This window comes from Castor canadensis, chromosome 5, assembly GCF_047511655.1.
Source record: "Castor canadensis chromosome 5, mCasCan1.hap1v2, whole genome shotgun sequence".
In the NCBI taxonomy this organism is placed as follows: Eukaryota; Metazoa; Chordata; class Mammalia; order Rodentia; family Castoridae; genus Castor; species Castor canadensis.
Window position 1 is genome coordinate 72,568,705 of NC_133390.1, and position 26,497 is coordinate 72,595,201.

General features: G+C 41.4%; 1 protein-coding gene across 2 annotated transcripts in view; it reads right to left on the reverse strand.

The window, feature by feature from the left end:
- Itgb5 (integrin subunit beta 5) overlaps positions 1–26,497 on the reverse strand; it is a 135,124-nt gene that overhangs the window by 65,148 nt on the left and 43,479 nt on the right. For both annotated transcript variants that reach the window (XM_074073340.1, XM_074073339.1), the window contains exon 5: positions 17,936–18,104. In XM_074073340.1, coding sequence (XP_073929441.1) covers positions 17,936–18,104 — 169 coding nt within the window. The remainder of the gene's footprint in view (positions 1–17,935; positions 18,105–26,497) is intronic.

The following is a 26,497-nucleotide window of genomic DNA, read 5'->3' on the forward strand; positions in this document are numbered from 1 at the left end:
TTCCTCTAAAGTCAAGAATGAGACAAGGGTACCCACTCTCTCCACTCCTATTCAACATAGTCTTGGAATTCCTAGCCAGAGCGATAAGACAGGAAGAAGAAATAAAAGGAATACAAACTGGAAAGGAAGTAGTCAAATTATCCCTTTTTGCAGATGACATGACCTTATACCTAAAAGACCCAAAAATCTCCACCAAAAAACTCCTAAATACCATAAACAGCTTCAGCAAAGTAGCAGGATACAAAAACCAGTAGTCTTTCTATACACCAACAATGAGCAGACTGAGAAAGAAAATAGGAAATATTCCATTTACAATAGCATCAAAAAAATATATAGAAATAAACTTAACAAAGGATGTAAATGACCTCTACAAGGAAAACTATAAATCATAGAAGAAAGAAATTGAAGAAGACTACAGAAGATGGAAAGACTCCCATGCTCATGGATTGGCAGAATCAAAACATCTATATTACCAAACACAATCTACATGTCCAATGCAATTTCCATCAAAATTCCAAAAACATTCATCACAGAAATTGAAAAATCAACCTCGAAGTTCATTTGGAAGCACAAAAGACCATGAAGAGCCAAGGCAACACTGAAAAAGAGCAATGCTGGAGGTATCACAATAACTGACTTCTAACTATACTACAGAGCCATAGCAATAAAAGCAGCATGGCCTGGGCACCAGTGGCTCCTAGCTACTCAGGAGGCAGAGATCAGGAGGATCATGGTTTGAAGCCAACCCAGGCAAATAGTCCGGGAGACTTTATCTTGAAAGAACCCATCACAAAAAACCACTGGCAGAGTGGCTCAAGGTGTAGGCCCTGACTTCAAACCCCAGTACCACAAAAAGGACCACCAACAACAAAAAAACCCAGCATAGTACTAGCACAAAAACAGATATGAAGACCAATGGAACAGATTAGAAGACCCAGATATGAATCCATGCAGCTACACCCATCTAATTTTTGACAAAGGTGCCAAAAACATACAATAGAGAAAAGACATCTCTTCAACAAATGTTGCTGAGAAAACTGTATTTCTGCATGCAGAAAATGGAAACTAGATCCATGCCTTTCACCCTGTACAAGTATCAACTCAAAGTGGATCAAGGACTTTAATATAAAGTCTGAAACTTTGAAGCTAGTGCAGGAAAGAGCAGGGAATACACCAGAATTAGTAGGTATAGGCAAGAACTTCCTCAATAGAATTCAAAAGGCTCAGCAACTAAAAGAAAGGATTGTCAAATGGAACTACATGAAATTAAAAAGCTTCTGCACAATAAAAGAAATGGTCTGTAATTGAAGAGGTTGCCCACAGAATGGGAGAAAATCTTTGCCAGCTATACATCTGACAAAGAATCGATAACCAGTATATACAGGGAGCTCAAAAAACTAAACTCTTAAAAAAAAATCAATGATGCAATGAAGAAATGGGCAAATGAACTGAACAGAGCTTTTTCAAAAGAAAAAGTCCAAATGGATAAAAAACACATGAAGAAATGCTCAACATTTCTGGCCATAGAGGAAATGCAAATCAAAACTACTTAAGATTCTACCTCACTTCTGTTAGAATGGCTACCATCAAGCATGCAAACAACAAATGTTGGGGAGGTTGTGGGGGAAAAGGAACCCTCATCCACTGCTGGATGGAATGTAAATTAAGTCACTATGAAAAAACAGTATGGAGGCTCCTCAAAAGAACTAAATATGTAACTGCCACATGATCCGGCCATTCCACTCCTAGGGATAAACCCAAAGGAATGTAAGTCAGGTTACAACAAAGGCACCTGCACACCCATGTTTACTGCAGCATTATTCACAATAGCTAAGCTATGGAAACAGCCAAGATGCCCCACTACTGATGAATGGGTCAAGAAACATGGTATTTATATGCAATGGAATTTTACTCAGCCACAAAGAAGAATGAAATTTTTTCATTTGCAGATAAATAGATGGAATTGAAGAACATCATTTTAAGTGAAGTTAGCCAGATGCAGAAGGCCAAAAGTTGCATGTTTTCTCACATATGTGGAATACAGACCTAATACAAATACAGCAATACTATGAAAAACAGGTCACACTAAGGGAGATCACATACAAGTGGAGGCAGGTACAAGAAGGAAGGTAAGAAAGTGAATATGGTTGAAGTACTCTCTATACAATAAATATAGAATTTTTTTTCATTTTTCTTTTATTATTCATATGTGCATACAAGGCTTGGTTTATTTCTCCCCCCTGCCCCCACCCCCTCCCTTACCACCCACTCCACCCCCTCCCGCTCCCCCCTCAATACCCAGCAGAAACTATTTTGCCCTTATCTCTAATTTTGTTGTAGAGAGAGTATAAGCAATAATAGGAAGGAACAAGGGGTTTTGCTGGTTGAGATAAGGATAGCTATACAGGGCATTGACTCACATTGATTTCCTGTGCGTGGGTGTTACCTTCTAGGTTAATTCTTTTTGATCTAACCTTTTCTCTAGTTCCTGGTCCCCTTTTCCTATTGGCCTCAGTTGTTTTAAGGTATCTGCTTTAGTTTCTCTGCATTAAGGGCAACAAATGCTAGCTAGTTTTTTAGGTGTCTTACCTATCCTCACCCCTCCCTTGTGTGCTCTCGCTTTTATCATGTGCTCATAGTCCAATCCCCTTGTTGTGTTTGCCCTTGATCTAATGTCCACATATGAGGGAGAACATACGATTTTTGGTCTTTTGAGCCAGGCTAACCTCACTCAGAATGATGTTCTCCAATTCCATCCATTTACCAGCGAATGATAACATTTCGTTCTTCTTCATGGCTGCATAAAATTCCATTGTGTATAGATACCACATTTTCTTAATCCATTTGTCAGTGCTGGGGCATCTTGGCTGTTTCCATAACTTGGCTATTGTGAATAGTGCCGCAATAAACATGGATGTGCAGGTGCCTCTGGAGTAACAGTCTTTTGGGTATATCCCCAAGAGTGGTATTGCTGGATCAAATGGTAGATCTATGTCCAGCTTTTTAAGTAGCCTCCAAATTTTTTTCCAGAGTGGTTGTACTAGTCTACATTCCCACCAACAGTGTAAGAGGGTTCCTTTTTCCCCGCATCCTCGCCAACACCTGTTGTTGGTGGTGTTGCTGATGATGGCTATTCTAACAGGGGTGAGGTGGAATCTTAGTGTGGTTTTAATTTGCATTTCCTTTATTGCTAGAGATGGTGAGCATTTTTTCATGTGTTTTCTGGCCATTTGAATTTCTTCTTTTGAGAAAGTTCTGTTTAGTTCACATGCCCATTTCTTTATTGGTTCATTAGTTTTGGGAGAATTTAGTTTTTTAAGTTCCCTGTATATTCTGGTTATCAGTCCTTTGTCTGATGTATAATTGGCAAATATTTTCTCCCACTCTGTGGGTGTTCTCTTCAGGTTAGAGACCATTTCTTTTGATGAACAGAAGCTTTCTAGTTTTATGAGGTCCCATTTATCTATGCTATCTCTTAGTTGCTGTGCTGCTGGGGTTTCATTGAGAAAGTTCTTACCTATACCTACTAACTCCAGAGTATTTCCTACTCTTTCTTGTATCAACTTAAGAGTTTGGGGTCTGATATTAAGATCCTTGATCCATTTTGAGTTAATCTTGGTATAGGGTGATATACATGGATCTAGTTTCAGTTTTTTGCAGACTGCTAACCAGTTTTCCCAGCAGTTTTTGTTGAAGAGGCTGCTATTTCTCCATCGTATATTTTTAGCTCCTTTGTCAAAGATAAGTTGCTCATAGTTGTGTGGCTTCATATCTGGATCCTCTATTCTGTTCCACTGGTCTTCATGTCTGTTTTTGTGCCAGTACCATGCTGTTTTTATTGTTATTGCTTTGTAATATAGTTTGAAGTCAGGTATCGTGATACCTCCTGCATTGTTCTTTTGACTGAGTATTGCCTTGGCTATTCGTGGCCTCTTGTGTTTCCATATAAATTTAACAGTAGATTTTTCAATCTCTTTAATGAATGTCATTGGAATTTTGATGGGAATTGCATTAAACATATAGGTTACTTTTGGGAGTATCGACATTTTTACTATGTTGATTCTACCAATCCATGAGCATGGGAGATCTCTCCACTTTCTATACTCTTCCTCAATCTCTTTCTTCAGAAGTGTATAGTTTTCCTTGTAGAGGTCTTTCACATCTTTTGTTAGGTTTACACCTAGGTATTTGATTTTTTTTGAGGCTATTGTAAATGGAATTGTTTTCATACATTCTTTTTCCATTTGCTCATTGTTAGTGTATAGAAATGCTAATGATTTTTCTATGTTGATTTTATATCCTGCTACTTTGCTATAGCTATTGATGATGTCTAGAAGCTTCTGAGTAGAGTTTTTTGGGTCTTTAAGGTATAGGATCATGTCGTCTGCAAATAGGGATATTTTAAATATAGAATTTTTGAACCAGTTAAAACCACTATAAGAAAGAGACTAAGGTAGAAAAATAGAGGAGATGAACCAAATCAGTTTATAATACATATAAACATGAAGTGCCACAAGAAAACTTCCTGTGTTGGTATTTTAACAAAAAATGTCTTTTTTTTTTCTTCCTCTTTTTCTTCTTTTCTTACATAAAACTGGAGAACAGGAGTGTGGAACAGGTCCTGTCTGTAGGAGTTGGTACCAGTGGGAAGGTAGAGGAGGTGGGGAAATGGTGAAGGAAGATAAATGTGTTGCAAATACTGTGTACACATGTATGTAAATGGAAAAATAATACCTATTGAAACTATTCCAGGAATGGGGGCAGGAGGGATGAAGAAGAATGGTGGAGGGGGTAAATTAAAGTACAATATATTTAACATATTGTAGGAACTTCTGTAAATGTCACAATGTACTCACACCAGCACAATTTTAAAAAGTTTATGCTAGTAAAATTCTATCAGAATATTTATAGCAGCTTTATTCATAATTGCCCTAAAGTAGAAATAATCCAAATCTCCATCAAGTGGTGAATAGACATGTAGTATGTCCACATAATGGAATACCACTCAGCAAGAAAAGGAACAAACTCCTGATACACACATCATCAATGAATCTCACCAGCAGTATAGTAAGTGAAGAGTCTGACTCAAAAGGCAACTTACTGTATAATTCCTTTCTTATTAAAAGTACTAAAGAGAAGACAAAAGTATAGGGACAGGAAACAAATCAGTGGGTACCAAAGGCTCACTACTGTAAAGGGACTACAAAGGCACACTAGGAACCTTTCTGGGGTGATGGAAATATGTGTCTTAATTATTGGGGTGTCTAGTAAAAAGGGCAAATTCTGCACCACATGCATTATCCCTCAATAAATCTGACTTTAAAAACAGCTTTAGTATTTGCCTTTTCTTCATAAGAAGTCTTATGAAATTATGCACAACAGTATTTTTATTAGTAGTAAGAAAAAGGAAAGACATGAATAGCCTACTATATGTCAACAGGTAGATAAACTGAGATAACCCCTCTATACTGTTAGAAATTATGTTCATAAAAGTCTGAAACTTCCAGGCACCTGTGGTTCACGCCTATAATCCTAGCTACTCAGCAGGAAGAAATTAGGAAGATTATGGTTTGAAGCCAGCCCCTGGCAAATAGTTCAGGAGACCCTATCTCAGGGAGCTGGGGAGGAGACATAACCAAAAGGGGCTGGTAGAGTGTCTCAAGTGGTAGGAGCACCTGTTCAGTAAGCGTGAGTTCAAACCTCAGTGCTGGAAAAAAAAAAAAAGTATGAAATTATGTGTAAATGTGTGACAGTGAAAACGAAGTCTACAGCTCTGCATTTGTAGTGTGATTATAAATCATCCAAGAAACAAGCATAACTCTCTTCTAAAAAGAGAACAGAGGGCTGGCAGAGTGGCTCAAGTGGTGGAGTGCCTGACTAGCAAGCATAAGGTCCTGAGTTCAAACCCCAGTACTGTTTTAAAAAAAAGTAAAAAGAGAACAGAGGGTTTAAAACAAAACATAACATAACGTGGTTAGGGCTGGGATTATGGATTATCTCTTTTTTATATTATTTTCCAAACTATGTGTAATAAGCAAGCACTACTTCTGCAAGGCTGGAACTTTGAGTGCTGGCTCGGTCACTTAACTTTTCCAGTTACCAGTTCTTCTATGCCAGCTTCTCCATGGTCCTGTGGAGATGGGGGAGAGGGGTAGAAAAAGGCCAAACAACACAGAACTTGGTGCCTCATGATGGGGATTTGAATTTCAATGCTGCCTCCAATTATCTATGTGGCTTTGATCAATGTACTTGATGCTTCAAGAGTTTTTTTTCTGGTCAGTAAAAGTTATAATAATACTTCATATTTACTGAGCATGCTCATATAATTCCATTTACTCCTCACTGCAGCCCTGTAAAGTCCTCAGAGATTGCCATCTTACAGTTGAGCAAAGCAATGCTCAGAGATAAGTAACCAGCCCACTCAACCGGCCAAGGCCAGAGAAGCCAGGCTGAGATGGCCAGTATCTTACCCACAAAACTCAACTTCCATTCATAAACCACCCAATCATATGGGAGAGGAAGCTGAGTGTGTGCATAATAAATGAGAGAATGCAGTGTGAGCCTGGCACATGGAAGGTTTTCCACTCACGACTACTGGATCCAAAAATCAATGTTTGGTGAATGGAAGGCTGCATGTGAAATGAAAATAGCTCCACAAGGGAATGGAGGCCCTGCATCATATAATAGTAATGCTGTTTTCTCTGAAGTAGGCTCTTGTTCTGTAAATGGTGTCAACGAACTTAGCCCAGAGGTCAGGCTACTGGAATGAGGACATGCTTACTCATTCAACCAGGCCTTTAGCTTGGAGATTTCATGTGGTGACCACAGAGTTTTTACAGGAGGAATAATTTCCCTACTGTCTGGTGCAGTGTTATCCATTTTGGAGGTTAAGTTCTGTATTTTATGTTTGGGGCAAGGAGCAACAGTGGGAAAGAGCTGTTTTTTGTTTGCTTGTTTGTTTTTGATTTTTTAAAGGAAATCACTGAACTACAAAATGGAGCATGGTGTGGAGGCCAGAGTCCAGGAACTTTGGCACAGACGAGTCTGAGTTTGTATCTTTGCTTTGCTCCAACTGTGGGAGCCTGAATCAGTCACGCACTTCTCTCAGCCTCAATCTCTTCCTTTGTAAAATGGAGCTGAGCCAGCTTTGCAGCACTGGGACTAGGTTTTTAGATACAATGTATCAAAAAGCACTTGGCACATAAAAGGACCATCTAGGGATCTATAATTATCATTCAAGGACCAGGAATATCTTTAACATTGCCTCTCCTTTTACTACTTGGTGAGGCCACAGTTGTTATAGGAAATATATGAAATGTTGTACCGCTGTTTTAAAGCTCTGAATTAATTAAAAAACACAAGGAGATACCTATGAAAATGACTAAAATTAAGAAGACTGAAAACGGCAAATATTGATGAAGATATGTAGAAACTGGAGAATGACACACATACCTTGCTATGTTTTGTGAGTCTGCTGCCAGTGTAACACAGCATGTTGATACATGTACTTTTGAAAACCACTGGACAGCTTCTTAAAAAGTTAAACACCTATCATATGACCCAGCCATCCCACTCCAGGTATTGACCCAAGATAAATGAAAGCATGTTTCCATGCAAGACAAGAACACAAACATGCATAGCAACTCTCTTGGAAGAGGCATAGACTAGAAACAACCCCCAAGGTCCATGAGCAGGTGAACAGATAAACAGACTGTCAGGATTCTCCGTGATCAAAAAGTATTCAGCCACAAAAGAACTCAGCAGACACACTCAGCAGCATGGAGTATCTCACAATAATTGTGCAGAGTGAGATAAGCCAGGCAAAAGAGTATACACCATGAATATAAAATTTTAGCAAACAGTCTAATGTGTAATGACAAAAAGTAAATTTCTGGTTGCCTGGAGTGATGGGGGAGGGAAAAATAAAAAAGGACCACAAGCACACTTTGAGGAGTAAAGGATATGTTCATTGACGTGGTTATAGTGACTCTTTTGGGGGCAGGGGGTTTCCTTTGGTGGTCCTGGGATTTGAACTCAGGCCTTGTATTTGCTAGGGAGGCACCCTACCACCTGAGTCATACCTCCAGCCCTTCTTGCTTTTATGTTATGTTTCAAATAAGGTCTCACTTTTTGCCCAGGGCTAGCCTCAGACTGGATCCTCCTACTTACAAACTATTTACATCCAGTCGTGTTGCTGGATGACAGGCACAAACCACCAGGACCAGCATGTCTTGCTAACTTTTCACCTGGGCTGGCCTTGAACTGTGATACTCCTGATCTCTGCCTCCTCAGTAGCTTGGATTATAAGCATGTACTTTTGTGCCTGGCTTATAGTAATGGTTTCTTGAGTGTATATGAAGGTTATAATTTTAAAATCAGAGCTTGGTAAGGTGGTACACACCTATAATCCCAGTCCTTAGGAAGCTGAGGCAGTTTGAGGCCAGCCTGGACTATATAGCAAGACCTGTCTCAAAAAAAAAGTCAAACTGTACACTTTTGATATGTATAGAAGCCTTGCTTTTCTCAGAATGTCATTTAAATACAAAAAAAATTACATGAATATACTGATTGCCAGGCGTATGCTGGGAATACCACATATAAACATTCTTTTATTTGGCAGCAGCAGCCACACAGTCGTTTCGTCCTGGAGTCCTGGAGTTCTGATGACGGACAAATCTGAGTTCATCCCCACATCTGCTTCATGTGTTTGTGACCTTGGGAAAATTGCTTAATCTTTGCCAGTTTCAGCTTCCTCATCTATTAGAGGAAGATAGTAACTATACCAACAAAATACAGCTGCTGAGAGAATTAAAATAATACACAGGGATATCTAGCCCAGTGAATAATTATATGCTCAAGTATGCAGTAAACAATCATTGGTACTCATTGTCATCAGTATTTTCAAGGAGCTCAAAAACTCTTACTTATGTCTATAATTCAGAAACACACAATCTTATATTTGGATTACAGGGTATGAGTGATGTTTATCTCCTTTTAGCCTATTTGCATTTTCTAAATTTTTATGTTCAATATGCCTTCTTTAGCAAAACTTTTTTTAAAAGAAAAAGAAGACCTATTTGTTTGGCTAAACTTTTCTCCATGTCTCTGAGTAAACACAACATGTAAACAAAACCGATTTCATTCAGTATGACAGAAGCCAGCCCTCAGATGAAAATGTCAGGGGTGGGCAGGACGGAAATGCACAATTCAAGCAAGAAATCTGGTGTCTGGCCAAGACTGTGGTTACTCAACTTCTCCTTGTCTGCTGGTCAGATGTGTATCCAATTCACCACCCAGTCTGTTTCAGTCTTCAACCTCCGGTGCCACATTCATTCAGGGGCTGAACTTGCCCAGGGAGATAGGCAACAGACCCCTCTTCACCTGCTCCTAGAATCTCCCACACCCCAGCAAAGATGCCTTTCAGGCAGAGTCCTCTCCATCCCGAACAAAACGGCAAGTCCTTCTGCCTTCTCCTGTGATCTCACTATCCCAAAAGAAGGAGGGCTCCTCCCTCCCTGAGGAAACAACTTTGCAAGTCCTATCCTCTTTGGAGAGTGTTCCATCAGTCAGTCCCTCCCTGATTCCTTCCCATGTGTTTAAAAATATGTTCTTGGCCCAGTTATCCTAACCCTTTCCTTGACCCTGCTACTCCACCAGACTCTCAGCCCTCAACCCTCTCTTTCCTTTTTAAAACTAGCAGGCCTGTTGCCCTTTATTGCTTCCTCTTGGTTTCTTGTAATCTGACCTGTCATCCCAAAAAAATAAATAAATAAAGAGAGAGAGACAGAGAGAGAAGCAGGGACTGAGAAGGAGAGCAACCCTTCCCAGTCTGAAAGAATAAATAAAAACTGGCTCCTCCCAAGGATGCAGATGGACTTGCTGGCTTGTTCACCTCCAACATCTGGCCCCAGAGAATCTGGGTCCTGGAGGAGAGAGGAACAAATGGTCAGGGCACAGGGGAATCGGTCTCTGTAGTTAGAAGATACAAGTCTCTAGCCTGTGAGTAATTTGGTTTCTTGGGGGTGTGGAGGGTGGGAGCTGTCCTGGAAGGAGTCACACTCAGTGGCTACAAGGTCTCACAAAGAAGGAAGATCCCTCAAAGGGTCAAGAACAGGTTTCCATCCTCCTCCCACCTCCACAGTCTGTCCCTGGGTCCTCTAAGCAGCTCCTCTACCCAATGGTAAGATGGCTCCTTGGGAAGCCAGTGAGAGCCAGAGAGAGATTTTCTAGATACCAGATCAAAGTCAGCTGTGCTTGGCAAACGAGATGAGTGTGAATGGCAGAGTTCATTGTCACAGTGGCCAAACGCAAATGCCACTTAGAAGGTGCACTCTGAGAACTGTAGAAGATAGGCTCAAAGGGGCTACAGCAGGACAAAGGCACGAGGGGATTACTGCATAGGAAAAGGCTTGGAGGACACAGGTAGCACCTTGGGGCTTCTCAGCCAACCTCCCTCCAAGGCAGGGATGTTTTCTCTGGCACCTACACACTCACTATCGTATCAGGCGGCTGCTTTTATGCTGAGCAGCAATACTTGTTAGGAATTCTTTACATTGGACTCCAAGCTGCTTGCCTTTGGCCACCCTCATGCATCTCCTGGTCTAGCCAGAAGGATCTATTCCCTCTTCTGTGATGACAGCCAAGGTCAGCTAACACTCTTCTCATGGTGTGAGGATGTGGTTTCCATGCCAAGCACTATCCATTTACCCCCTCTACTCTCTCACTGTCAGCATCTGTTTCATACACAATCTTCAGAGCAGACACAAGTCCCCTGAATGTGATATCACCCACACAGAGGAACGCAGGGCTGGGACAGTGGCCTGCAGGGCTCTGACTGGGCTCTAAGTCCATGGTGCTCTATCACTTGAGCCACACCCCCAGTCTTTGGGCTCCCATCTTATAGATGGGGAAGCCAAGGGCAAAGGTAAGTATGTTCACTCCTGAGCTCCATCAGCACAGGAACCTAGGAACAGTCTGTGGGCTCCCTGGAATTCCCAAGGGCTATCAGCCATGATACAACTGTGTCTAATAAGCAGGAAAGTTGTGGCTCCAGAGAGAAGTCCTCCCCCAGGATCATTTCAATCTGAATGGATTGTCTACAGTTGACAAACAGGGTCAAGTGAGTAACTGTGACGGTTCCTTGAACTAGGACTTTGCTATCTCTGGAAATTCACCCCTCCTGCTTCTCTGCTCTTGTGTGACTTCAAAAGATGGCCGAGCTCTAATGTCAAAGTTAAGTGCACTCAAGTGCACGTGGGTCCATTTTCTGTCTCTGGCTCTGACATTTCTAGCTCTAAGACCTTGAGAAGTTACCCAACCTTTCCAGGCTTGTTTCTTTGTCCTAAGGGACAGTAAAACCACCTTCAAAGGACCAAGTGAAATAAGCCTGCATTGCTTGGCACAGAGCCCAGTCTTCTAAAGCATTCAACCGATGGTGATCAGTCACATCATTAGTGTCAACGCCTCACAGGATGCAAAGAGACCAAGGCAAGCCCTAGAGGGAGAAGAATGCTATCATTCCACTACTAGAGCCAGTCTTCCCGTAGAGTCTACGCCCTGGCTATACCTAAGATCTTCACACACCAGTCTTCCAACTGGAGTAAAGTTCAAAGAGACAGGAGCTATGGCTACTTTCACTGTGCATTCCTCACAACACCTGGAGTCGGGGGGGGGGGGGGGCCTTCCCACAATAAGTATTCAACAAAATTTCAAACGTAACAATAAAATTCTCTGTACATTACATTAAACTTTCAAGCAAGCACTAAGAGACAGAAGAGTGTTGAGAAGAGAGGAAGGAAAGGGAACTGACCTAGTCAGCTGGTGGCAGATCTGAGTTGGGGACCAAGGAATCTTAATTCCATCATGGCACATAAGGAAAAACAAGGTTAAACTCTGTGACTGGCTTTCCAAATCATGCTGACATTCCAAGCCTATTTCCATAACTTTATAACAATAAACATATTCTCATTAGTAGTTTGTTTTTCCTGTTTCGACCCATCCTTTGCTATGAAATATCTCTTTTAAAAAATCTGTTCTGTGGTTAAACTTAATGAGGCCAAAAGTCTAGTATTTCTTTCCTTGGGAAAAGAAATCTTGTCCTGTGACTCAGGATATAAACACATTCACCTCAAGCCCAAACTCAACAAAGGACATTTCTAATATGGGCTTTGTGGCAGGGTCCAATCGAACTGAAGATGATTTCAGAATGTGTAAGGTTGAGTCACATGAATTTTCTATTTTGGGAGGCTGGGAATGTAGCTCAGTGGTAGAATGCTTGCCTCTATGTGCAAGGCCCTGGATTTGAGCCCCAGCACTACAAATAAATAAATAGTTCCATTTTCGTAGGAGAAAATTATCAATAGGAAAAATATTAAAAAATCACTGTAGTTAAATAATCAGTAATTTCATACTGGTCAATGTAATATTTACAAACAGGTTGTTTTATTTACCTACTGCCTGATCTATAAGCTCAAATCAAATCCCTAAAGATGGGAACTTTGTCTCATTTTCTTTAGTTTTCTCCACCATACCTGCCACTAAGTAGAAAGTATTAACAAGAAACTGTACTTCTGGCTGTGCTTCAAAGGATGTGTAGAAAACACTGTAGGTGCCATGGTAGCAGCATGTGGACAGGTGTGGGACAGAAGGACCTGAGAGCTTCTGAAATTTAGATGCACAAAGACACCCATGAGCACAAAGCATTTGTTTGTTCACCAGATGCTTAATGAGGACCTGCTGTGTGCTAGGTAGTAAGCCTGGTGCTGGGCATATACAGTTATGAAAAAGAAGGTACAGTCTCTGCCATCAGACTTTATTCCCAAAGGGCAAGCACATAGCATTCAAGAAATGACTCAAATAAAAAGGTAAATGGGATAGAAATGACTAAGGGCATGTCACTGGGGGACACTGACCTAGTCTGGCTGATCAATTGAGGAAGTTTCCCTAACAGTTAAGGAGAGGTCTTCACATGTAGGCATAGGTTAGACATGAAAAGAAAAACAGGCTCAGGGGAAGGAAGGATGCACATGAGAGCTCAGGGGACTTCTAGGGCAGGGAAACTACTCTGCATGACACCATAATCATAGATACGTGGTGGTCATACATTTGCTAAAATCCATAGAATGTATAACACCAAGATCAAACCCTACTGTACACTATCAATGTTGGTTGACAATGTGTCAACACTGTTCATTGATTGGAACAAATGTCCCACACTGATGAGGGATTTTGACTGTACAGGAGGCTGGAGGTGTGGGGAAGGTTGGGGACTGATCTAAAAAATAAATTTTTTTAGTAAGAAAAGAAAAAGACAGAAAAGTAGAAATACAAGGGAGGAGTACTTCAAGCAGAGGAAATGAGGAAATGGAATGTGCAAAGGGCCTGGCAGTAGTCAGAATAACTGACTCAAGGTCACTGTAGCTAGAACATAGAGGCCATGGGTGGAGGCTAGGGAGAGAGACTTGCTTCAGAAGCCAGGATAAATCCCTGCTTCCTTTGCCAAATGCACATTCCAAGCCAAGAAGAAGCCCCTGACTTGAAATGAAACACTGATATTCTAGCCAGGTATGGAAATACAGCCTCAGTCATCTGAGAGGCTTTCTCACCTTTCCCCAGGCTGATTCTTCCCTGTCGCGGTCAGTGAGGGGAGCTGCCTGTATGTGCAGATGCCTTCTAGGGCAGAGGTGGAGGCAGGCACACAGCCGGTTTCCACTTAAGGATAACAGGAGACGCAAACTCACACATGCCCTGTTAAGTTCCTATCCCCTACATGAAAACAGGCAGCTGCTGGAAGGATAGTGAAGCAGACAGCACACGACAGGTTCATAGACTTGAAATGTCACCTTGGGGACAAAACCTGTGGAGTGATTCAAAACTGCATGTTAAAACCACAACCATCTGCAACACAGAAAGCCAAGAAGAACCATCACCACTAGACCGTGGATGCTGCAGTATAGAGGCTCTGCATATGTGACCTGCACACATTCCCCCAGAGAATCCAGTACTTAATGGTGTTTCCTAATTACAGCAGAGCAAGGGCTAGCAGAAGGGCACCAGATGGAGTCCCAAAAACCTGGGGTGCCATTTACTTACAGAAGCAGCTCCTACATACTGAGACAGAGAGCGAGACAGCCAAAACACAGAATACCTGGGGGAGTCCCTCAGATCATGCCAAAACTCTGGTTGTGGATATGGGATGAGTTGCTTTCCTCAAGAAAAGGCAGGCAATTTCCTACAGCTCTCAACTCATGCTTGGGAAAATGACACCAGCTTAAGGCTTTAAAAAAAAAAATCAGGCAACAAGTTAAAAGAAAACCAAATCAACACAGTGGGAAATGGGGGAAGTCACAGAAAGGAAATCCTTCACAGCCATGACTGACTGTGGTACAGTCTATATGCTGGGGAAGTAGAAGCTCAGGCAAATAGGGAAATGTACTGGGTTGCATAGATCTTCTGTTCAAACTGATGGTGGAGAAAGCAACCCATAGAATCCGATGTGCCAGGATGTCCCCAGTCAAGCTCAAATGTGCAAGCAACTTCTTTAACCTGAAAGCCATCACAACAGCTAAGTGGTGACTGGCAATCTGGAACCCACTGCTCTTTGGCGACTGCTCCCCTTCTGTCCTCTGGAGCCAAGAATGTTTCCTATTTGAGGAGAATAGGAAAGCAGCAGCAGTTCCAGTCTGAACCACCTATCACACTTTCACCTGTGAATTTTAGAATAACTTAGAGTCAACTTCTAGAAAGTCTTAGGGAAGCAATAAAACTGGTAATGGGAGAAACCATTATTCTGACCAAGAAAAAGGATAAACAGTTTCAATCACAGGCTTCCAGGTAAAGATAAGAAATTAGAGGCAGTGACATTCTCCAGTTCCAACCCAGATGGGACCAGGGCATTGGGAAAAACGTCATCATGGAGGAGAGAGCCATCCCTTAGCTGTGAATGATGTCAAACGCCTCTCACAGCAATGTCAGCCGCTGGGGGAAAATAAAGCAATTCAAAACTACCACTCATGAAGCAGGGTCCATATCCTAAATACAATTTGAAATAGAAACAGGTAGTTTCCTTCTTGCAAAGAACAGCTCTCCAGGAAATACTGAACAGGCTATAGAGATGGGAGTTAAAAGATAATCATGTAAACATTCCACAATCGTAAGTCCACAAGTTGATTACAAAATAGTCCAACCTAGGGAAACCATAGTGAGAATGAAAGCAAAGTGGTGCTATAAAATCAGCTTGCTATTAGCTCCATCTCCAAGAGCATGGTGGTGGATGGGGAGGGGAACGACAGGCAGGACACCTGGGAAGGAAGGGGCAGGCAACTCCAGTCTTATGAGGTGCCCAGTCAATGCCAGATTCCAGGTCTATTACACCAGTTTGCAGGATTGTGTGGAAGGACTTTTAATCTGGGCAAAAACAGGAAGAGGCAGAAAACTCAATAAACAAAGTAAGGTATTAGAGCACATGAATGAGAACCAAAATTTGCTTCAAATCATGGGGAAATAGGTAGCTATGAGCACAAATGAAACAAGATTGGCCATGAATAGTAACCATTAAGGATTATCAATGGATACATGGGGGTTTAACTTCATTATTCTTTCCACTCTTGTATGTTTGAAATGCTTCAGTGTTTTTTTTAAATCACACATATTCATTGTAGAAATTTAGGTAGATATAAAATAGAAAACCATCAAGAAAAAAATAAATGAAAACATGTATAATTCTATCACCTAAAAAATTATCACTTCAGTCTATTTCCAATATTTTTTTTGCTTTCTTTCAGTTTGCCAAAGAGGATCATCCTGTCCTCCCTGTTTTATAAGATGTTTTCCATTCTACTGTCTTAATTTGTCTCAGGTATTATTTAAGTCATTAAATATTTTTTTAGCAGCATGGTTATTGCATAGTTTTTCACCAAAAGGTAGTCCATGATCTATTCCCAGTTTTTTGCTATGATAAATAAGGATGCAGTGAACCACGAAGGATGACATCTTTTATAAACAAGTGATTTCAAGTGAGAAAGAAATGGCTTGATAAATACCTAAATACAAAATGACATCACACAGGAAAAGAAAAGGCAGAGAAGGAAGCTGGTGGCTAGCAGACTGCATAATTCTAAGCAACCTTTCCATGTGTTGTTCATGGCAAAGGCCATGTTGCAAACTTCAACACGTATGAGGCTGAAACATGCTTATAAAGTGCCTCTCAGTCAGCAATCATTCACCAGGTTTAGGCAGTGAGTTCAGGACATCTGCTAGAATCTTCTGAAATAGCAAACGTCCATCCAGGATGGCACAGGATTCTACAGGCACAAAAGTGGACCCAATGGCTTCTCAAAGACCACTGTGGTCCAAGCACTCAATCATGCTGTCCTAATTAGTAATAGGTTTAATTTAGTGGGACATTGCTTAGGCCTGTAATTGGGTTCTTCCCCTATTCACCAACCCTTAAAGATGATTTCCTTCCCCAAAAGAAGAAAATCCACAAAATTCTCAAGGTGGGGAAATTAGAGATCTATGTTTTCTCTGCTCTATTTGTTCCCTCCCAAGATGTAGAATTTGGCTGGATGTGTCTGTGAAGACAACAGCCTCCTACAGTCAACATCTGAATGCCAATAAGAAGAAAGTCAAATTTTTCTTTCTGAATCAAATCCATAAAATATTTTATTTATGACACATTCTAGCTGTGTTCCATCTGGCTTTCAGGGACCTCTGAATCAAACCATGTGTTTCTGGCCATCAGCCACCATGAATGGGAAGCCACTGTCACCTCCTATTCCAGGAGAGGCCCTCGGGACTCAGTGATGGCAGAGCCACAGAGGGACCATGAAGAGGACTGTAAAACATACACTGCTTTCTTTGCCTTTCCCCCCTTTTCCATCTCTGTCTACAGTTCTGGTTCTCTTATTTCAGAAAGGACAACTGTGGCTCTCTTCTCACCATGTCAAGTATTGAGGGGAGAGGAAAAGTGTGTGTGACACCCTAAACACAAGCTGAGCTCAGAAACTATAGGAGTGAGCAATTCAGTGATGATCACTGAGTAAATGAAGAGCAGCCACCATCTGCAACCTCTAAACTAGGATCTAACCTCTTCCCCTGTCCTCCTCAGAAAAAAGAGTTGCTAACACACACCTCTCCATGATGAACCTGCCTGGATTTCAAGACAGCATTGTAAGTTATGCATACTGTATGATGAGTTTATGGAAAAATGCTAAGCATATGCACAAAGATTAGCAAGAAGAACCAAAAAATTCAAAGTATGCATCAATGAGATGAATTCAAGAATTATTTTTATTTTTATCCTTTGTTGTCATTGGGTTGTTTTGACTACAGAAAATTATTTTAAGGATAAGTTATTAACCAATATTCTATTCATATATTTCTCTGAGATTAGAACCTCTCAAAGTATGAGTTCATTTCTGACCTAAGTCTGTGTCCTCCCTCTGGATTCATATATCACAGAGAAGCAGGAGAAAAAAGTATATATAGAAATGCAACCGAAGATGTCACACAAATCTATTTTTCAGCTGGATTTCCAAATAGGGCAATCTTTAAGGTTTAACAAAATTGAACCAGAAAGCTCAACAAGCTTCTATGTAAATGGCTTGACTTTAACTTTTTTCCCCTGAAAAGAAGCAAAAAAAGCTAAATTATAAACACAGATACTGTCTTCTGGCAAAAACAGTATCCCACTGCACACAGTCACACCCTGACTCAGAGCGACACATCAGCTCAATCCACCCCTGAGCTCCAGCTGACTTGATTGCTGGAGATATCCCTGAGGTGCCACTGAGCTCACCCTCTGATGCAAGAGTGGATAGAAGCCACATGCTAGGGAGGTCAAAGCCTGCCACCTCCTGTAGGAAGTGACAACACTCACACTGAGGCTGTCTACCTTGACCTCCCATGAAGGCCTAGGCCCAGAAAGGAAAGTTACCTTGCACACAGCCGCCTGAAGAACCGCATCAAAGCCCCCCTCAGGGGCATCACGGTTCCGGGATACCCTCTGCTTACGAACTTCCTCATTGAAGCTGTCGACTCTGTCTGTGAGAGGCAGCAGATGGCGGAATCCGAAGGAGGGGACACAGTTTGGAAATAATTTATAACTAGAGAGAAAGAAGAGAAGAGTCATTTCCCATCATTATCTCTAAATCTTAACCAAGTGTTTTGCACATTCACTGAGTTCCTTGGGAAACACCAATAAATGTTTACCCAGCATTACTACCTGCCCTGGGACAGGCACAGCAGAGATACAAAGATAAACAGCAGTTGCTACCCTTCAAATGTCCAGCCCTAACTGCAAGACTACAGCATATACCAGGGAAATGAATGGTGTGGACAAACAGGTGGAAATGGTGGTGTGGACAAATGGGTGGAAATGAATGGTGTGGACGAATAGGCCAAAGGAAATGCTGATTACATAAGAGTCTTATGGTTGGAGGAAGACTTGATGTGGGCCTGGAAAAATATATGGAATCAGTGTGCAGGCAAAGTAGGCAATGCAAGCAGAGTTGTTCTTGCAAATCAGCCTCTCACATCAATTGTGCTGCTGCCATGTGACAAAGGATCCCATGGCTCTCCACCAACCCACTTGGTTACCACCAGGATGTGCAAGCACATTAACAGATGCTAAATGAAACAGGAATGAAAAATTTTTTTTTTTTTTGCTTCTTTGTTCATTTATAACTATCCATTCTCCTAGATGCTATAGAAATAATTTAGAAACTAAGCATCTTCAAATGGGAAACTGTACCTGGAAACTTGGAAAGAAGGAAATACTGCATGTCAACAGAAAGTAACTTTCAGGCCTTTCTTCTAAAATATTGGGCGATCTCCTCTTTAGTCTGCTGTAGAGACCCCAAGTGGCCCCAATCCTGGAGGAAGTTAGCTCCCAATGACAGTTCTAGGAGCTTCAGTTTGATACACAGCTAATGAAATAGGAAGAAAGGCCTTACATTATTTTACAAATAGGTTCATGTGGTAGGGGGAGAGGGAAGAATGTGGCAGCCAGAATGTGCAGAGTCCCATCACAGGAAGAAGATGGAGGAAGGCCCGTGGGCTGCAGGCAGAGAGTAAGGGATGAGGAAAGGCTAAGTGTTGGTGAGGAGGCAGCCTGGCTCAGATATGGAGGGTCTACAGCCATGTAAAAGAAGTCTCTCTTTCAGAACAAAAGATGAAAAACAAGCCAGAGGAGGTGGGGGAAAGGCTTAGAATTCCATTTGAGATTGCCTGGGAAGGGAAACAGGCTTAGCAACTGCTAGAAGACAGGGTTCACTGCTGCCTAAACTGGCCTGGCCAGGGCAGGTCTGGGCAGGCTCTCTTTCTCTGCAAAGAGGCATCTTTGGCTCTCTAATGGGCCAATCCATTCAGAGATATAGTCCCTACTCCATCCACCACACCACAGCCAAAGCCCTGGAAACAAGCCCTCTTCCCATGAGAGCTATGGTTCCCTCTGGATAGAGGGCAGCAACTTGACTTTTCTTTACCTCTCCTTTGTTTCTCTCCTTTCCTTTTCATCATATCTTCACAAACACCTGCTTATACAGGTCAGGCTCCTTTTGAGTCTGTGCCTCAGGCCACCCAGACATTTCATCACCTCTTCATTGTGTCATAAAGAGAATGGTGGTGGAAATTACATTCCCACTGAGAGAGGGGACTGGGGTCCCACCCACAGCTATTTGACAAATGGACAGACCCAGAGGGAAGTAAACACATCCACACCAGGGCTCTACATCTGTCTTCCTCCAAGCTGCTACTCCCTTATGGGTTATTCTGGAGTATGATTTAGGACTTCAGGTGTGTGTTTACTGTCACAGTTGGTCAGGATGGCTGTGGAAAGGGAAGAAAGAGACTGAATAATTGAAGTTAAATGAGAAAACCAGAAAAGCTGTAACAAGCACAGCTACAACTCAGCATTTTTAATTTCTTCCCTTTCACTCCCACAAACACCAATAAGCAGATATATTTTAACTGTGGAGAATTACCGTCAAATAATTAGGAACTCAAAACTGTGTGCCAGAGAGATGCCTGAATTACAGATAATTTATCATAACAAAATCAGGAATACTCCTTTCTTTGCCACACAGACCCTGGAAATGTCTCCATAGTCACTGGACTAGGATGTCACAGTTAATATGGTTTAATCCCCGGAATTGCTATGTGGCCTGGAAATCCTGCAAGGAAATTGTCCTGTCCCCACTGTGTCTATGTTATAGGACCCCAGCTTAGGGCTATTTATAGGAAGCTACTCAATTAAAGATTATTAACTAGGATGATAAAAAACAAAAAAAACCACATGACTGGTTAAAGAATTGTGGAAATATGTTTGCATAAGTACGAAAAGTGAATCCAGTTTGAAGATATTAGATCTAGTCAAATTCCAAAAACAATAATCAAGACAAGATGGTGGATAAACCAATGTGGAACAGCTCCCCTCTTACTCTAAATATAGGGAACTTTTAAATAAAATATAATTTTTAAAAATTTAAATATATGGTTAGGACTGGAAGTTTAGAAGGACAATCCTAGATGCCAGAAATAAAGAGGAAGCCATTCAACAAAATGAATGGACTGATGAGCACAGGTGAGAAGTGTGAGTAGCTCATGCCAAGGAGTCTCCGATGTGCCCGAAAAGGACAGAGGCCCTGAGGACATGCATGATTCCACCAGGAACAGATGATAAGCCCCTAGACGAGGCCAGGTCCTGCTACATAAATCTGAGCACTACAAAAAGATGCCACACTAAACCAGAAACAGAAAATCTCCAGCCACTGGCCTGGGAAAGAGGTGAGGAAGCTTATCACCTCCAGACCATGAGACACAAGAATCACGCATAAAAATTGTCAGTCCAGGCCTGAGCAATCAGAATTCATGACCCTTATGACCTTCATCATGAAGGAAATTAACAAGGAAACCAGTTCCACAGTGAGCACTGAAGACCCCCCCAGTAGCAGCAAACTTTAAAACTGCTCTGTGGGAAGCCAGCATACCCAGAGCATGTGGTCTTCAGATGGAAAACAGCCTCTGATGAACATGAGCTAATGAAAATATTATAAATCCCATGAGAAACAAACCACCACACAGGAATGTCAGCAAATCCAACACATTGAAGCAGTCACAACTCAAGAAATAGAAAGAACAGAATAACCTGAAATTCTTTAAAACATTCAAAAAGAGGAAGGAACAGAAGCCAAAAGCCAGATAAAATATTATTAGGAAAAAAAAAACCTAGAAGTCCCCCCCAAAAAATATGAAAAACAGAAGGGTCTGAAAAAGAACCAAATAAAAAGTTGTAAAAATAAAAACAGACATGAAGACCAGTGGAACAGAATAGAAGATCCAGATATGAAGCCACACAACTATAAGCAACTTATCTTTGACAAAGGAGCTAAAAATATACGATGGAGAAATAGCAGCCTCTTCAACAAAAACTGCTGGGAAAACTGGTTAGCAGTCTGCAAAAAACTGAAACTAGATCCATGTATATCACCCTATACCACGATTAACTCAAAATGGATCAAGGATCTTAATATCAGACCCCAAACTCTTAAGTTGATACAAGAAAGAGTAGGAAATACTCTGGAGTTAGTAGGTATAGGTAAGAACTTTCTCAATGAAACCCCAGCAGCACAGCAACTAAGAGATAGCATAGATAAATGGGACCTCATAAAACTAAAAAGCTTCTGTTCATCAAAAGAAATGGTCTCTAACCTGAAGAGAACACCCACAGAGTGGGAGAAAATATTTGCCAACTATACATCAGACAAAGGACTGATAACCAGAATATACAGGGAACTTAAAAAACTAAATTCTCCCAAAACTAATGAACCAATAAAGAAATGGGCATGTGAACTAAACAGAACTTTCTCAAAAGAAGAAATTCAAATGGCCAGAAAACACATGAAAAAATGCTCACCATCTCTAGCAATAAAGGAAATGCAAATTAAAACCACACTAAGATTCCACCTCACCCCTGTTAGAATAGCCATCATCAGCAACACCACCAACAACAGGTGTTGGCGAGGATGCGGGGAAAAAGGAACCCTCTTACACTGTTGGTGGCAATGTAGACTAGTACAACCACTCTGGAAAAAAATTTGGAGGCTACTTAAAAAGCTGGACATCGATCTACCATTTGATCCAGCAATACCACTCTTGGGGATATACCCAAAAGACTGTTACTCCAGAGGCACCTGCACATCCATGTTTATTGCGGCACTATTCACAATAGCCAAGTTATGGAAACAGCCAAGATGTCCCACCACTGACGAATGGATTAAGAAAATGTGGTATCTATACACAATGGAATTTTATGCAGCCATGAAGAAGAACGAAATGTTATCATTCGCTGGTAAATGGATGGAATTGGAGAACATCATTCTGAGTGAGGTTAGCCTGGCTCAAAAAACCAAAAATCGTATGTTCTCCCTCATATGTGGACATTAGATCAAGGGCAAACACAACAAGGGGATTGGACTTTGAGCACATGATAAAAGCGAGAGCACACAAGGGAGGGATGAGGATAGGTAAGACACCTAAAAAACTAGCTAGCATTTGTTGCCCTTAACGCAGAGAAACTAAAGCAGATACCTTAAAGCAACTGAGGCCAATAGGAAAAGGGGAACAGGTACTAGAGAAAAGAATTAACCTAGAAGGTAACACCCACGCACAGGAAATCAATGTGAGTCAATGCCCTGTATAGCTATCCTTATCTCAACCAGCAAAAACTCTTGTTCCTTCCTATTATTGCTTATACTCTCTCGACAACAAGATTAGAAATAAGGGCAAAATAGTTTCTGCTGGGTATTGGGGGGGGAGCGGGAGGGGGCGGAGTGGGTGGTAAGGGAGGGGGTGGGGGCAGTGGGGAGAAATGAACCAATCCTTGTATGCACATATGAATAATAAAAGAAAAATGAAAAAAAAAAAGTTGTAAAAATAAAAAATATAGTCACTGATGTTCAAAAATGAAATTTCAGTGAATGAGTTCAATGATAATTAAAGAATAAAATGGTAAGCTGAAAGAAACTTCCTATTATATGGCAAAGAGAGAGACAAAAAGATTAAAATTATGGGAGAAAAACTAAGAAATATGAAATTTAGAACAAGAAGTTCCAACTGTCACCTAATAGTATCCAGATGAAAATGGAGAGAATAGAAGAGAGGAAATAACCAGAGAGAGAAGGTCAGAATTTTCAAAAATAAAGACATATTCTCTAGGTGACACAGTAGAACAAACTCTAAGCAATGCAGACAAAAGTAAATCCAACCTAGACACAGTGGAGTGCAACTTACATACTGTATTAAAAACTACCAAAGAGAAATGCAGTGAATAGACAAATGGCAAACTTTACCTCAGCCACCAAGATACCAAAAGACAGGAATAACACCTTCAAGATGGCAGAAGAGTACTGTAACTTTCTGGGAAAAATACTCAAAGAAAACATATTGGCTCATTTGCAAATATTTTTCAATGATTGTTATTTTGACAAGAGCCCCAATACCTCTATCAAAGAAAATCTGTTCAGATCTGGAAATAACAAATTCTGTCATGACTCTTCCCAGCAAAACTATTTCTGTTGCTCAGAGCATTTAAATAGTTGGTTTTTTTTTTTTTGAGGGGGGAGTTGGCAGTATTGGAGTTTGAACACAGGGCCTCACACTTGTTAGACAGGTGCTCTACTTCTTGAGCTACTCTACCAGCCCTGTTTTTTGTTGGATTTCTTCCAGATAGGGTCTCATAAACTATTTACCCGGATCTCTGCCATCTGAGTAGCTAGGATTACAGGCATGAGCCACCAGCACCTGGATAAACAGCTCTTTAATATGATGCTTGAGTTACTCTATCCTTTTTTTCTTCCCAAGGAGCCCTCATACTTTGGACTTCAGATTTGGCATTTCTGGTGAATTCTAAAATGGGATGGAGTAAGTCCAGGATTTTGATCTCTTGGCAGAAACATCTGGAGCAGAGGAAGGAGGTATACATTTCAGGAAAGCTCCAGGGTACCAGCTGGTCCTGCACAGGTGATTAGACCACTTCCCTTCAGTTTCCCAACTCCCTAAGACTTCCTGGGAGCTGCCAATGCTGCCCCTATTCCTCCACCTAACTGACAGGCCACTGGAGTTTGAGAAGTACTCTGGTCAGACACTTAGCCAAAGATCTACTAAAAAGTTACTAAGCAAGGATCTACTGAGCCCAGGCATGGGATGCAAACAAGCGAAACAGGACAGCTATGAAATGAGGGAAAGAGTGGTAGGGACTTTACCTGACCACCTAATTTTTTCAAGAAAACCTAGAAATTCTGGTTATTCTTGGTTAAACCTTGTTTTTTAAAGGTTGGTGACTATTTCATGGAGCCATTAAAGCAGAAAGGCAAACGAAGTAAATGCACACACTGGACCAGGCATAGGAACAGTCAGATTACACAGCATGTGCTGTTTTCCTCAAGGAGCAATGAGGACTTCCGGAGGAAACATGTTATGTGGCACAACCTGGACACACAGCCTAGACATGGGGATAGAAATCCCAGTCTTCTGAGTTACATAGTGACTCCCTTTGTATCTCCCAGCTTAGAGAAGAGAAATTTACATAAACTAGAACTGATGTTTCCTTCAAAACTCCCATTCTTCCCAGGATTTCCTATCTTACAAGCAGCTTTTCAGGATGCCTTGTACTCACTGTCAAAAATCTTACTGTCTTGCAACTGGGTCTGCCCTGAAGGACTTAGAGAGCAAACTCTGAATAAGCAATGTGGAGTAGCCTGAAATAGTCAAATGCTGAGCAGCACCCACAGCCAGTCCTTGATCCTCTGCCAGCTTCCAACCCAGCATCTGAGTTAGTGGAGACACACCCTGTCTATCTGGAAACAGGGCCCTATCAGGGCAGGGGTAGAAACAAGTGGATGGAATAGCTGTTCCAGATGAACTGAAAAAAGTTTTCATTAGGATGCCATTGCTCCTAATAAGAGCAAAACTCCAACAAGAGGACATTTGGCATGAAATCCAGCTGATAAGAGCCTTGGAGATAGGATCAATAAATAATTGTTTTCAGCAAATGATGATACCTAGTGCCTCTTCAAGGTTAAGAAATTAGAATCCATCTGTATTTAAACTTATATGTTTTTCCATCATTGTGTTGGTTTCCATTCCCTGGGAAAGATCTAGAACAGTAGACAACAGGGCCAGGAAGGATTCAGAAGAACACAGGTACATTATCTCGCCAGACCACCCAGACCAACTCAACCCAACTCAGAGCTGAGAGATGTTGAAGCTGCAGATGAGGTGTGGGGAGAAGCAGGCCTACAGGCTTAAAAACAGCTCCCTTCCCTTCAGTGGCAGTGGGAGACCAAGAATTGAAAGTAACATCACAAGATGGAAGGAGCCTGGATCCCTGAGTCACTGCTTAAAGTAGAACTGCCAAGGAAAGCAGTTCAGCCCTCCTCAGATTTTGCACAAGCAAGAAAGAAATTTCAATGCATTAAGCCACAGACATTTGGGGATTGCTTCTTACTGCAGCTCAGGTAAACCCTCAAGGGCGAGTGTAGGGGGTTGGAACATATGTTATTACTGAGCCTCAGGTAGAGTATCTTGGGAGGGGGGAAATAGGCATTGTATTAAAGAGAATGCAGACTCTAAAACTAGTCTGTCTGGAATCATTGCACGTCTACCCCTTATACTATTTGTATAATCATGGGTAGTTATTTACTCTCTCCAAACCTCAGTTTCTTCATCTTTCAAGTCTGACTCAGATCTACCTTAGAGACCTTAAGAGGTTATTATGAAATTTAAGTAAGATAATCCAAATAAAGCATTCATTTAGTCTGTATGGTGCCTGACAATAAGAACTTAAGCCTTGGTTGTTTATTTCTGTGACTATGTTGGAGCCTTATATCCCAAAGCCTCATTAAAGTTGAATGTGAAGATAAGGCAAGAAAAAGTTGGAAGTGGCCACTCCTATGTAGTTCCATTCCATAATTTTGTCATTTAAAGGAACAGTTGAAGACTAGAAAAGAAAGAAACCAACCTAATAGCGGTTATATTGGGGCACTGAAGGATGTGACCCCACACACATACACAACAGTCATATACCCAAATGTCCCATGGCAGAGACCTGTCTGCCATTCTGGCTTCCTCTTATTCTTAGGCATACAGCTGAACTAGTTTTCAGCCCTTTTGCTACAATTCAGTTCTACCTAGTAGAATAAAGTTGCAGAAGTGGAAAAGGCACTTCAGACCAGGCCCACATGGACCTGCTCTGCATGATCATCTGGGCAAGATGACCTTGAAGACAAGTGTGGAAGATAGTAAAGACTGGAAGATGGAAGGAGCCCGGATCCCCAAGTCACTGCTTGTAGAAGAGGTGTTAACCAATAGGAAATAAACTTCTAGCAAGTTTGGAACATTACACCTTTTTTTTTTTTTTTTTTGTGGCGGTACTGGAGTTTGAACTCAGGGCCTCACACTTGCTAGGATTAGGGTTACCAGTTGGTCACACCTCCAGCAC